The sequence below is a fragment of the Stegostoma tigrinum genome, chromosome 4, assembly GCF_030684315.1.
Source record: "Stegostoma tigrinum isolate sSteTig4 chromosome 4, sSteTig4.hap1, whole genome shotgun sequence".
In the NCBI taxonomy this organism is placed as follows: Eukaryota; Metazoa; Chordata; class Chondrichthyes; order Orectolobiformes; family Stegostomatidae; genus Stegostoma; species Stegostoma tigrinum.
Window position 1 is genome coordinate 71242374 of NC_081357.1, and position 13593 is coordinate 71255966.

Here is a 13593-nt window from a genome sequence, read left to right on the forward strand (position 1 = left end):
TGACATGAAAGTTAGTCCAAGTAATGATAGCAGCAGATTTCCTTTCCTAAAAGGACATTAATGTACCATAAGGATTTTACAAAAACTGATCAAGGTGTTGTAGTAACCATTAGGCTAGTTTTTTTTAACTTCCAGATTTATCTTGAATTCAAATTTCACCACCTTCTAGAGTGGGATTCAAACTCATGTGCCCAGAACATTAGACTGACAATCTGAATGACCAACCCAGTAACACATCTGCGCCCTACCTCGCTTCATTTGCCCTTTTCCTTTTAGATAAAAACTTTGAAAATTTGGAACTTGCAGTCAGAGGAGCCTTGGTGAATTGCTGCAGTATATTTTGAAACTGGTACACATTGCTACTACTATGCATTTGTGAGGAAGGAAATGAATGGTGCACATGATCGATAAGGTATCATTCAAACAGGCTGCTTCGGCCTGCATGGTGCCAAATATTATTGGAGCTGCACTCATCCTGGCAAGTGGAGTATGTTCCATCACACTTTTGACTTGTGCCTTGTAGATTGTGGATAAGTACTGGTGAGACAGGAGGTGAGTTACACGACCTAGCCTCTGACGTGCTCTTGTTGCTACAGTACTTATGTAGCTCGTCCAGTCCACTTCAGTTTCTGGTCAATGTTACCACCAAGGTTTTCATAGTCAGGGGTTCTGTGGTGGTAATTCCATTGAACATCAAAGGGCAAGGGTTAGGTGCTCCCTTGTTGGAGACAATAATTGATTAGCACTTGCGCAATGTGAATATTATGTACCACTTGCCTTCAAGGCAGAGATCGAAATATTCTTGATCTCACAAGGAATCAAGGGCTACGGGGAGAGTGCAGGGAAGTGGAGTTGAAATGCCCATCAGATATGATTTAAATGTCAGAGTGGACTCGATGGGCCGAATGGCCTTACTTCCATTCCTATGTCTTTTGGTCTTATGGTCTTCTCAGCATAAACTTAAATATTGTCCTGGACTGCTTCGGTATCTAAGAAGTGATACTAAACATTGTGCAATCATCCACAAACATTCCCACTTCTGACACCTGACAGAGGGAAGGTCATTGATCACACAGTTTATGACAGTTGGGCCTCGGAGACTAACCTCAAAAAAGAGAAAGAAATACAGGAAGAAAAGAGGTACAAAAAAAGCACAAATATGTATTTGTAATACAATTACCTTTTTTTTGCCTTACTAGATTTGTTGCAGATTACACCTTCATCAAATAATGGATCTCATGGCAGTCTAAATCATCTGCTGAAGAATCCCTCTTATAAACCTACTCTTCCCACCGAGGTATCAGTTTCATCTGTCTGTTCACTCTCCACACTGCTTCCAAATGATGATCTGGGATGTTCATGTCGTGTGTTGGTAAGTACAAGGTTGGCTGTTAATTTCATGGTATATTGGATTGTACAATGTTATTTCAGGAGGCACTAAGTAAATTTTGACAACAACAAAATGTATTCTCATTTCTTAGAATCTGAATATTGAGGAATTGAATAAAAGAATCAATCTTACTGTTGCAGAAGGTAAGTTCAAAAGCAAGATTCAATGTTATTTTGCCTTGTCAAGTATCAATTCTGTAAATGGGGTGATGGATCTTCGCACATAACTTTAAACTGTAAGTATTTAAAGTTAAGGGCTGGAATATAAATGATGAAGTTATCTTAAAATAAAGTCTTAGTTAAAAGTAACTAATCCACAAGATTTAACACTGAACACATGCAAGGCCCAAAGGTCATGAACCAGAGATTCTTTACACCATAAGATAGAGGAGCTGAATTAGGCCATTCCACCCATCGAGTCTCTCCATCACTCATTCACGGCTGATATATTTCTTAAACCTATTCTCCTGCCTTCCCCCCCAACCTTTGATCCCTTTACTAATCTATCTTTGTCTTAAATACACTTGATGACTTGGCCTCCACAGCCTTCTGCAGAAATGAGTTCCACAGATTCATCACCCTCTGGTTGAAGAAAATCCTCCTCTTTTCAGTTCTGAAGAGTTACCTTTTCACTCTAGAAATGTGCTCCTGGATTCTACACTCCTCTTACTAAATCTTCTCTATATCCACTTTATTCAGGCATCTCAGTATTCTGTAATGTTCAATGAAATTCTCCCTCATCCTTCTAAACTCCACTGAGCACAGACCTAGAGTCTTCAACTGCTCCTCATGTGACATGTCTTTCATCCTCAGGATCATTCTATCGCTCCTCTGGACCCCTTTCAAGGTCAGCACATTATTCCTTAGATACAGGAACCAAAACTTCTCACAGTATTCCAAATGCAGTCTGCCCAGAGCCTTACACAGCCTCAGCTGTATATCCTTGCTCTTGTATTCTAGTTGTCTTGAAATTAATACTTACATTGCATTTGCCTTCCTAACCACCAACCAAATCTGCATGTTAACCTTAAGAAAACCCTGAACCAGGACTCCAAACTCGGTTTGTGATTCAGATTTCCAGCACCTTTCCCCATTTAGGAAAAGTCAGAAGTCACACAACACCAGGTTATAGCCCAACAGGTTTACTTGAAATTGCAAGTTATCGAAGTGCAGCCCCTTTGTCAGGTGCAGTCAGAGAGCACAGCACACAGACACAGAGACTAAAGGCAGAGAAATTGAAAGGTCATATAACTGGTGTGTGGAATGCCAAATAATAAGTCTCTGCAGATGACCAAGAGTGTTAGACACTGATAAAGTGTCAACAGCTGAATAACAAGCAAAGTGATGACTTAGAATCCAATTAAATAAGGCAGACACACAATAACAAAAAATTAAAAATAAGGTCATGATGGAGGCATACTAAATGGCTGGAATAACATGATAGGTCTCAGAGTCACATGCCGAGGGTCTAACCAGACTAATAAGTAATCCAAAACTGTGCAGACTAATTAAGGTAAAGGGATCATAACAACTTATCAAGGTGATGGTGTCAAACAGGAGAGTAAGGAAAATTTTACAGATACAGAACAGTGTGATGGGGTCACATGTAGCGTGACAATGAACCCAAGATCATGGTTGAAGCCGTACGGAATTTGGCTATCAATTTCTGATCGGAGATTCCGTGTTGTGTATCTCAGAGTCCGCCTTGGACATCATCTTGTCGATGACAATGAGCATCTGGCCAAGATCATCCCTACTCTTTCACTTTTTGCCTTCAAAATATCGCCAAACCTTAAAACAGACCATTGTTCACAGCAAACTACCCAGCCTTCAGGACAACATCAACCACAACACCACACAACTCTGCCATGGCAACCTCCGCCAGACGTGTTAGATCATCGACATGGACACTACCATCACACATGGGAACACCACCCACCACATACATGGCATTTACTTATGTGACTCGACCAGTGTTGTTTCTCTCATACACTGCAGGCAAGGGTGCCCCAAGGTGTGGTATTTTGGTCATACCATGCAGGCGCTACAGTAACGGATGAATGGGCACCATGCAACAATCTCCAGGCAGGAATGTTCCCTCCCAGTCAGGAACACTTCACTGGTCAAGGACGTTCATCCTCCGAACTTTGGGTAAACGCCCTCCAAGGTGGACTTCAAGATACACAACAATGCAGAATCACTGAGCAGAAACTGATAACTGAATTCCATACTCATGAAGATGGCCTCGACCATGATTTTGGGTTCATGTCGCACTACACGTGACCCCACCACACTTCTGTATCTGAAAAAATTTCCTTACTCTCCTGTTTGACACCATCACCTTGCTAAATTGTTATGATCCCTTTACCTTAATTAGTCTGTACAGTTTTGGATTACTTACTATTCTGATTAGACCCTCGGCATGTGACTCTGAGACCTATCATGTTATTCCATCCATTTAGTATGTCTCCATCATGACCTTATTTTTAATTTTTTGTTATTATGTCTCTGCCTTATTTAATTGGATTATAGGTCATCACTTTGCTTGTTATTCAGCTGTTGACACTTTACTCATCGTCTGGCACTCGTGATCATCTGCAGAGACTTCTTATTCGGCATTCCACTCACACCAATTGTATGATCTTTTAATCTCTCTGCCTTTGATCTCTGGGCCTGTGTGCTGTGCTCTCTGACTGCACCTGACAAAGGGGCTGCACTTCGAAAACTTGTGATTTCAAATAAACCTGTTGGGCTACAACTTGGTGTCGTGTGGCTTCTGACTTTGTCCACCCCAGTTCAACTCTGGCACCTCCACTCCATTTAGAAAATTAGAGTATTCCATTATCATCAGCACATTATAAATATGAAGGGAAATTGAAGTTAAATAAGGATATTTTACATTGAATGAAATCTATGGTTTACACTGCTTACAATCCTTTGCCTGTATGAACCTTCTTTCCCTGAAGCTGCCTTCCCCTGAAGACACCATTTTTTTTCCACCATGGAGGGTGCCATTTTGAGTGCTGTAGTTGCCCTCCTTCCCCTTTGCTATCTGCTGCTGGATATCTTGTTACAGGCTTCCTTACTTCCAACTCGTATTCCAGCAGCTGCACCTCGCACACAGTGACCATTTGTGAAACAGTTGCACGATCAGCAGTTTCAACTGCACTGTGATGGCTGGAATGTTCAAGTTTACTTTGATGGTGGCATCTTCATCTTGCACCACTAACCTTAACAAATAGTCAGGATTGGGTAGATATCTAACACTTGCTGTCCAGCCTCTTTTCCATACTAGTATATTTCAAAGCATATCATCCACATTGGGGTCTAAGTTGGTCAGATCTCCAGGAGTTGTATGAACGTGGGCACTTGCTTTAGTTGCTGTCTCTTGGCAAGTCCTGTGTTATTTTCCAAGGCAGGAGTAGGCCAATGTATACTCGATGCATGCCCTGGATTGACAACATACAGGTCACGCTAGGATTCCACATCTCTATCTGACTCCACTTCCCATGAGTCATCAGGTACTGATGTTGATGTGTAGCATGTGGAATGGATGCAGAGTGTACTCTGCATAGGAGACTTCAATGTTCACCACCAAGAGTGGGTCAGCAGTACCTGAAGGAGGTAACTTTTAGACTGAGGATGCAACAGGTGGTGGAGGAATCATAAAAGGTCGAAAAATCTTATTGACCACATCCTCACCAGTCTGCCTGTCGCAGATGCATCTGTCCGTGACAATATCAGTAAAAGTGACTGCCACACAGTCCTGTGAAATGATGTCCTGTCTTCACATTGAGAGTAACTTCCATTATATTGTATGGCATTCTCACTGTGCTAAATGGGATAGATTTCAAACACGTCTTGCAACTCTAGACCAGGCATCCGTGAGGTACCATAAGTTATCAACAACAACAGGATTGTACTTCGACACAATCTATGAGCCCATAGTCCGGCATACCCCCTACTCGACCATTACTAGGTTCAACCCTGGCTCAATGAAAAGTATAGGTGGGCATGCCAGGAGCAGAACCAGGCACATCTGAAAACGAAGTGTCAACTTGGTAAAACTAGATCAAACGATTACAGTGAGAATGAGGAATTAATAGTAGATAATTAGAAAATTGCAGATGAAATGTACAATTATTTTGCTGTGTCTTTACTGTAGAGGATACAATAATATGTTTCAGTTGTAGCTGTGAATAAGAAGATGGAAGGTAGAAGGAACTCAGTGAAATTACAATCATTAGAGAAGCAGTACTGAGCAAACTGACAGAAGGAATGAGTTTTCACAGCCAGATGGACTTCATCCTAGGATCTTAGAACAAGTTGCTTAAAAGAAGAAATGAAATGGTAGACATTCTGGTGTTGATTTTCCAAAATTCCATAGATTCTGGAAAAGTTCCATCAGACTGGGAAGGAGCAAATGTAATTCCTCTATCAAGAGGGAAGGAGACAGAAAACAAGAAACTACAAGCTGGTTATCTTGATACCTGGTGTGCAGAAGGTTTTAGAAAGGATCATGAAAGAAGTCATTGTTGTGCCCTTCAAAAAACCAACGTATTTGAGGAGACTCATCATGGTTTCATGAAAAAGGAAATATATTTAATTGCTGGGTAGGTGATGGCCTAGTGGTATTATCGCTGGACTGTTAATCCAGAGACCCAGATAATGGTCTGGGAACCTGGGTTTGAATCCCGTCACAACAGTCAGTGGAATTTGAATTCAATAAATATGTGGAGTTAAGAATCTAATGATGACAGTGAATCTATTGCCAATTGTTAGAAAAACCCATGTGATGTCCTTTAGGAAAGAAAACTACCATCCTTACCTGGTCTGGCCTACATGTGACTTCAAACCCACAGCAATGTGGTTGACTCTTAACTGCCCTCTCGGCAATTAGGGATGGGCAATAAATGCTGACCTAGCCAGTGACACTCTCATTCCAGTGAATGAATAAAGAAAAATGATTGTTGGATTTCTTTGAATGTGTTGTAACATATAGACATATTGTACTTGGATTTTCAGAAGCTGTTGATAAGGTGTCCCATTAAAAATTGTTGCAGAAAATAAGAGTTCATGATGCGGGGGTAATATATTAGCATGAATAACAGTTTGTCTGGCTAATTACCTGGCTATTTAGCAGATAAGAAAACATACATAAATGTATCTTTGTCTGATTGGCAGCATGTGATGAGTGGGGACCTTCTGGGTGTCTGTGCTGAGGCCTCAACTTTTTACAGTTGATATCAATGATGAACAGCACTAGTTGTGGCTCCTCAGGCACACATCAGGAGTGTGATGGAATATGCCCCACTTGCCTTGATGGATGCAATTCCAACAACACAAGACGTTTCACATCATCCAGGACAAAGTAGCTTGCTGGATTAGCACCAAATCCACAATCAGTAGCAGCAATGTGTACTATCTACAAGATACACTGCAGAAAGTCACCAAAGATCCTTAGCCAGCACCTGTCCAATCCCAAAACAATTTCGATCTGGAAGGACACAGGCAGTAGATACATGGGAACACCACCACCGGCAAGTTCCCCTCTTAGCCACTCATCAACCTGACTTGGAATTATATTTCCAGGGATGCCTAACCTGAAGAAGTTACCCTCCTCCCTCCGGACCAACCTCAGGGAATCTCTCTCCCATTGCAACTCTCTTGTACTTCCTCCCACCCCAAGCCGCACCCCCAGCTACCTACTAACCTCATCCCACCTCCTTGACCTGTCCGTCTTCCCTGGACTGACCTATCCCCTCCCTACCTCCCCACCTACACCCTCTCCACCTATCTTCTTTACTCTCCATCTTCGGTCCGCCTCCCCCTCTCTCCCTATTTATTCCAGTTCCCTCCCCCCATCCCCCTCTCTGATGAAGGGTCTAGGCCCGAAACGTCAGCTTTTGTGCTCCTGAGATGCTGCTTGGCCTGCTGTGTTCATCCAGCCTCACATTTTATTATCTTGGAATCTCCAGCATCTGCAGTTCCCATTATCTTGGAATTATATAGGAATTCCTTCACTGTCACCTGAGTTAAAATCCTGGAATTCCCTCCCTAAAAGCATTGTGAGTCAACATGCCACACATGGACTGAAGCAGTTCAAGAAGGCAGCTCACCACCACCTTCTCAAGTACCACCAGGGATGGACAATAAATGCTGACCAGCCAATGACAGCCATGTCCCATGAATGAACTTTTAAAAAGTGAGTAGAATGAAAGAATGGTAGCTAAACATGCATAAAACAGAAAGATAGCGAAGAAAGTACCTTGTGAGGAAAGACAAAGAAGTTATATGTGGTTATGGATCAGCTGAGTGGGTGGCCAAAAGTCTAGCAGGTAGAGTATAACTTGGGAAAATATGAAGTGTTCACTTTGGCAAGAAGAATGAAAATGCAAAGTATTATTTAAGTAGAGAATCTACATGTTCTGCTGCATGAGTTATATGACATTAGTACAGCACACAACCAAGAAAGCTCCTGGTATTATCCTTTATTATGAGAAGAATTGAACATAAAAGTTAAAAATTTTAATGCTTCAGTTATGCATTTGTGAGACCAATAGTGAATTCTGCGTGCAGCTTTGGTCTCCTTTATTAAGGAAGGATGTAATTGGAGGCAATTCACGGGAAGTTTACTAGATTAATACCCTGCTTAGCTGGTTGTCTTATCAGGAATAGATGGACAGGTTGGGCCTGTTTCTATTGGAGTTTAGAAGAGTGAGTGGTGATTTGGCTGATCTTGACTATAATAACGTGATTAGCATTAATAACGTAGAAAGAACATTACTTCTTTTGTTCAGGCCATACCAGGGGCACTTCTAAAATTAGACCTTTTTAGGACTCAATGAGAATGGCTTCTGTTCTGTGGGTTGTGTAACTTCAGAACTCCCTATCTCAGAAATGGGTGGAAGTGGGTCATTGAATATTTTTAAGGCAGCTATAGGTAGATTCTTGTTCACAATAGAATTAAAGGTCGTTGGTAGTTGATGGAAGTGGGATATTCGAAACTCAGATAGGTCAGTCATGATCTTATTGAATGGCACAGCAGAGGTTAAATAGTCTATTTCTGCTCCTATGTTGCACATTCATATGCTATCTAACACACTGCCCCACGCTGTTCCCATTGAAAACCCTGTGAGCAGAGAGTTGCAAGTCAGATTAATGACCTGTCCGTGTGAAAAGATTTCCTTTTTTGAAATAACACATCCATTGGATGTAAGGGAAGAAATGAGTTGCGTCATCTACCAACAAACATAGAAGAGAAAAGAATAATTGGCTGAGAAACGATGAGTATAACATTTGCAGAGTCACAGTATACTAAGCTCAAAGTGATGAATTTTCACCTTTTACAAACCAATGTTCCCAAATGAAAGCTTTTGGTGATCTCACAATTGTTGCTAATGTGCAGAAATGACCTAAATTGTAACATTGCAAAATGTACACAATTTTTTTTTCCTGATTTGGAACATTACTCCAATAAATTATCAACTTGTGATGCAATGTTTTCAGTGATATTTCTGTAATCCTTGTTTCACAATATCTAATTTTGTAATCATGAGTACAGATCTCTCTTATCCAATTATCCTTGAATCACCATATTTTAATTCTATACAGCTGAACATTATAATTTGCCATACTTAACTATTCATATCCAGAAACAAATCAAAACAAAATGCTGTTGAATGCTTTAAGGATGTCTGGATATGAACCAAGTACTTGAAGAAAAGTTTTCCTCCTTTATACTTGATCTGACCATGCATACTACTAGAGTTGCAGTAGACCAGCTGTGAAATTCAACAGCAATAGCACCAATAGCAGTGCCTGTTGCTTCCGCTGAAATGCGTAATTTTTATTGATGGTATTACATCAGTGCACACTTCATAAAGTTTCTCTGTTTCTTTGTCCTAATGCCTCACCAAATAATGTCTGGCTTGAGTGGCAAGTCCTGGGGGAAGGTAGAAGGACTTTGCTGGATATGTATCACAAGTCATAATTTTAATATCCCTTCTCAAGCACAATTTCTCTTAATTCAACATGGATTAAAGGAGGAAGAATGGCATTTTGGGTCATTCAAGTTCATCTTGTGCATAACTGGATGACTAAAGAGACACATAAATAACTAGCTCACTGAATGAGAGCCATGGTTGACCAGAATTATTATATGCCTGTCCTGCTCCACAGTTAATCCGATTTTCAGCAACTCTGAGAGCAGGAGCAGAGAATGGAAGAAAGAGAGCCCTTGCTGCCCAATAGCGGAGGCCTCAAAGCCAGCATAATGCCACAGCAGAGGAGAGGATTGGTCCACCTGCAGACATTAGAGGAAGACATTGATGAGAACAGGCACTGGCACATCAACACATGCAGAAGATAGGAACTAATTTCCTACAGATCTCCATGAAATGATACCAGTGACATTTAAAGATATCTGGAAAATTTTTACTAAGACATGTGCACCTTGATAAACAATATGACAATGATGAGGATTTGGTGGAACTGCTGCCTATGACACTCAAAGTTACAGCAGTCTTCAATTTCTACACCAGTAGTGAACTCCAACGTATGACAGGCAAATATAGGACTACTCAAAGGCACTCATTCATATATAAAGGAAATGCCAGTGATCTCCATCAGAATAGTAAATTCTTGATGAACATGTCTCATGTTGTCCCCTTTTAGTTTGTGATGGCTCAAGTTAACAAGGATTTGCAGTGAAATTTTTGATTAAATATGTTAAATGTTAGTTTATTACAAAGTGCTTATGGAGGATCCTGAACGATAAAAATGTAATTTAACCTTAATCTGCAGGTGGTGATGGTGAGAGAGAATGCTGAACAGTGGAGTTTGAGCAGTTGCACTGAAATCTTCTGAAGTAGGTGGTGACGGTGAGGTAGGGCAGCTGGATCAGTCAAATAGACCCTCTCCAGATTTAAAAAAGGTGCCTTTCAGGGAAGGAACCCTCTGGGGAAGAAAGAGTATACAGGCAAAGAAATCCTCAACTCAACGTAAACCAGAGGCTCCGTTCCAAATAGATACTGTGAATACTTCCTTGTTTAACCTCAATTACACTTCATGTTCGTGATGATGATCTAATTCCAATGGAATAAAGAAGCTCTTCTTCATGATTGCTGAGTCTTCTGCATGTTCAAATCTCATGTCATAAAGTGGTAATTTTTTAAACAAGAAATTACAAATGTCAAAATCATAAGTACGAATGAGACAAAAAAAAGGAGAAAATCCATATAAAGCGTTGGCACTTGCAGCTTGTAGATCTGTGGTTAGCTAGTTAATCTTTCCTTTTCTACAGGTATGTTCCTCAGAACAACAGATTTTGGGAGGGTGTAAAAGGAAAAGATTCACAACTTCATGTTCTGCCGGCGTGGCTTTTAGCTTTTACTTTTAGCTGCTCTGTTACTTTGCAGAAGACCACTCGCCGTTTTAAAATCGTTTTCTTCTTGGTTTTTCTCTCTCTGCCTGTCTCTCTCCTTAACCTGCTCCAGCTGGAGAGATATTTCTTTCCAGATGGTTCATGATAGAATTTTTCTTTGTCTCCTCTTAGCCAAAGCTACCCAATGAGGATAGTTTTCAAAGCTGCCTTCTTGGAGTTCTGCTCATTAACTGTTTTCAGCCAGGTTTTTTATAACACAGTTCAATAGCTCAAAATGATGGTATGTTAATTTTGAGGAATCGAGAGTTCCAAGTAAGTAAATTTTGATGAATCCCTTTTAGGTTCTTCCTTCTGTCTGCTGTTTCTCTCAAGCTTGAATTTTTATCGTTCCACTCTCTGTTTGCAAAATCCTGGTATTTCAAGAATCTTTGCATGCTTAGACTTATCTCTCTGCAATGCAATTACAGCTTATATTCAGAGTAACTGTTAAGAGCCATTTTGTTTTAGGGTCCAGTGTTAGCTTACAGTCACGTTATAGATTTTTTTATTTAAAAAAATGTCAGAAGTCATTTGCTCATGACAGAGGTGACCAACACCTCTATTATCGTGCTGACGACTTTATTTGCTTCCCAAGATGAAAAACCAGTAAAACTTGTGAATGATGAATATTGGTCTGCCTTGTCTTGTAAACTTCAGAATGGAGGCATAGTCCATTCATTTCCAAGCATGACTTTTGTTTTAGCTGCCTCTTACCTCTGGTTCACCACTAATGAAGACAGCTAGCCGCAAGGTTGGCTATGTTTGTTGTCATTTCTGGGTTTCGTCAAGAGGAAGCAAACATGGGACCAGAGATGCTCACTGGGACTAGCCAGTTGTATTTGTAACTTGTGAAGTGATTCACTCCATTAAACGTGTAATGCAGGCTTGTATTCATTTCTCAGGCTGCTGTCAAAACACATACATTTTGCACAACTCAGCCTCAGAGATTTTGAATCCCCAACCCAGGTTGGTTGATGGGTCTTCAGTAACAAGGGCTATCTGCTACAAACATGGCTGATGATGTCCATGATGGGTATCTCCAGGGTGAGGCAGTGGACTGCTGCAATTGAGCTCAAACCTCCACTATAGCTGCCACAGAGCACACCACTGGGATTCTTAAACTCCTTCACGGCCTTGACCAGTCCGATGACCTATGTGATACAGAGGGAGTCACATATAGTAGTACTGGGAACTGAAATCCCTGGCAACAGGATTGCAAGAGGATCAGCCTTTTTTAAATGAGGAGGGTTTGTTGTGGATGAGGAGGAACCTTTTATTGAAATAAGAGCCACGGGAGACACATACTTGACATACTTGACATTCCTGACCAATCTGACTTCCATAACAAAAATGCATTTATGTGATTTTTTTTCTGACCTGTGATATAGAATTCTCCCTGCCATCTTCTCTTATCAAGGTATCTTTAAAGTACTTCTTTACCATTCTACGGGGAGCTGAATGTGCCATTGACATAGTAATGAGTGCAAGTTCCAAGAATGACTTGGAAGGCATCTACACTGCTCTTCCATGTGACAGCTGCCATGCCCAAAACAAAACTGTTCAATTGCTTTGAATAAAACTACATCTGTCTCATTTTTATAAATTTTGAGGTTAGGCCAATTGCATTAAGTGTGCATAAACGGTGGCAAGGAGGTTGAGGAATAACTGAGTGGTAAAAGGAGGCACAGGACTGATTAGGTATCAAAAGAGAAAGGCAAGGGAAATGGAGATACTAAGTATTTTGCCTTTGTCCTTACCAGGGAAAAAGTTGCTGCCAAAATGATAGTCAAAAGGAAAGAGTTGAATTACTGAATGGGTTAGAAATTGATCAACTGGAGAGATCAGAAAGGCGAACCATACTTAAAGTCGATAAGTAAGCAAGACCAAAAAATACTATGATAAATGGCAATTGCAAAGACACTGGCCATAATCTTCCAGTGATTTCTTAGATACTGGGGTGGTGCCAGAGAAATACAGTTGTGAACTGGGCAAAATACAGTGTAAGGATGAACACAACAATTACACTTCTGAAGAAGGGTCCAGGCCCAAAACATCAGCCTTCCTGCTCCTCTGATGCTGCTTGGGCTGCTGCTCTCCACCTTGTTATCTCAGATTCTCCAGCATCTGCAGTTCCTACTATCTCTGAACCAATTACAGGCCTGTTAGTTTATTCTTGGTGTTTGGGACGTTTTAGAGATAAAATAATGGTGTCAACTTTATATTAATGAAGGAAAACGAGCGATGATTTATTGAAGAGAAATTTACTTAACTTGATTGTGTTTTTTGGTAAGGTAGCAGAGACTCCGATGGTAATGTGGTGTATACAAAATGTCATGAAACTGATTTGCCAGCAAAGTTGAAGCTCCTGGAATAACAATAGAAATGTCAGCATGATTATGAATTGGCTAAATGGAGCAAACAGAGTGGAGAACAATTGATTTTTACACTGGAGGGTGACCTACATTGGGATTCCCCAGTACTAGGATGATTGCTTGAATGCATTGTCTCATCCTCAGGGCAGATTTTCAAAACTTGTAGAATGCACATAACCTGGAAGTGTTGGAAACTGTGAGGTGGACAGTGATAGATTCCAAGAAGGTAAAGATTGACTGATGAAATGAAAGAACACAAGCAGATGCAAATCAATGTAGGGAAGTGTGAGGTCTTCTGTCATTTGGATAGATTTGATAAACTGGAGTTGTCATCCTCAGAGAAGATTGAGAGGAGATTTGAAAGAAATATTCAACTTCACAAAGGATCAAGATAAAGCAGAAACTGTT

At 40.7% G+C, this 13593-nt stretch overlaps 1 protein-coding gene across 1 annotated transcript in view; it reads left to right on the forward strand.

Annotated features, from left to right (window-relative positions):
• The window catches only part of LOC125452266 (venom phosphodiesterase 1-like), a 155325-nt gene that overhangs the window by 107155 nt on the left and 34577 nt on the right, over positions 1-13593 (forward strand). Inside the window, exons 20-21 of the mRNA XM_048530470.2 lie at positions 1200-1372; positions 1482-1533. Coding sequence (XP_048386427.1) covers positions 1200-1372; positions 1482-1533 — 225 coding nt within the window. The remainder of the gene's footprint in view (positions 1-1199; positions 1373-1481; positions 1534-13593) is intronic.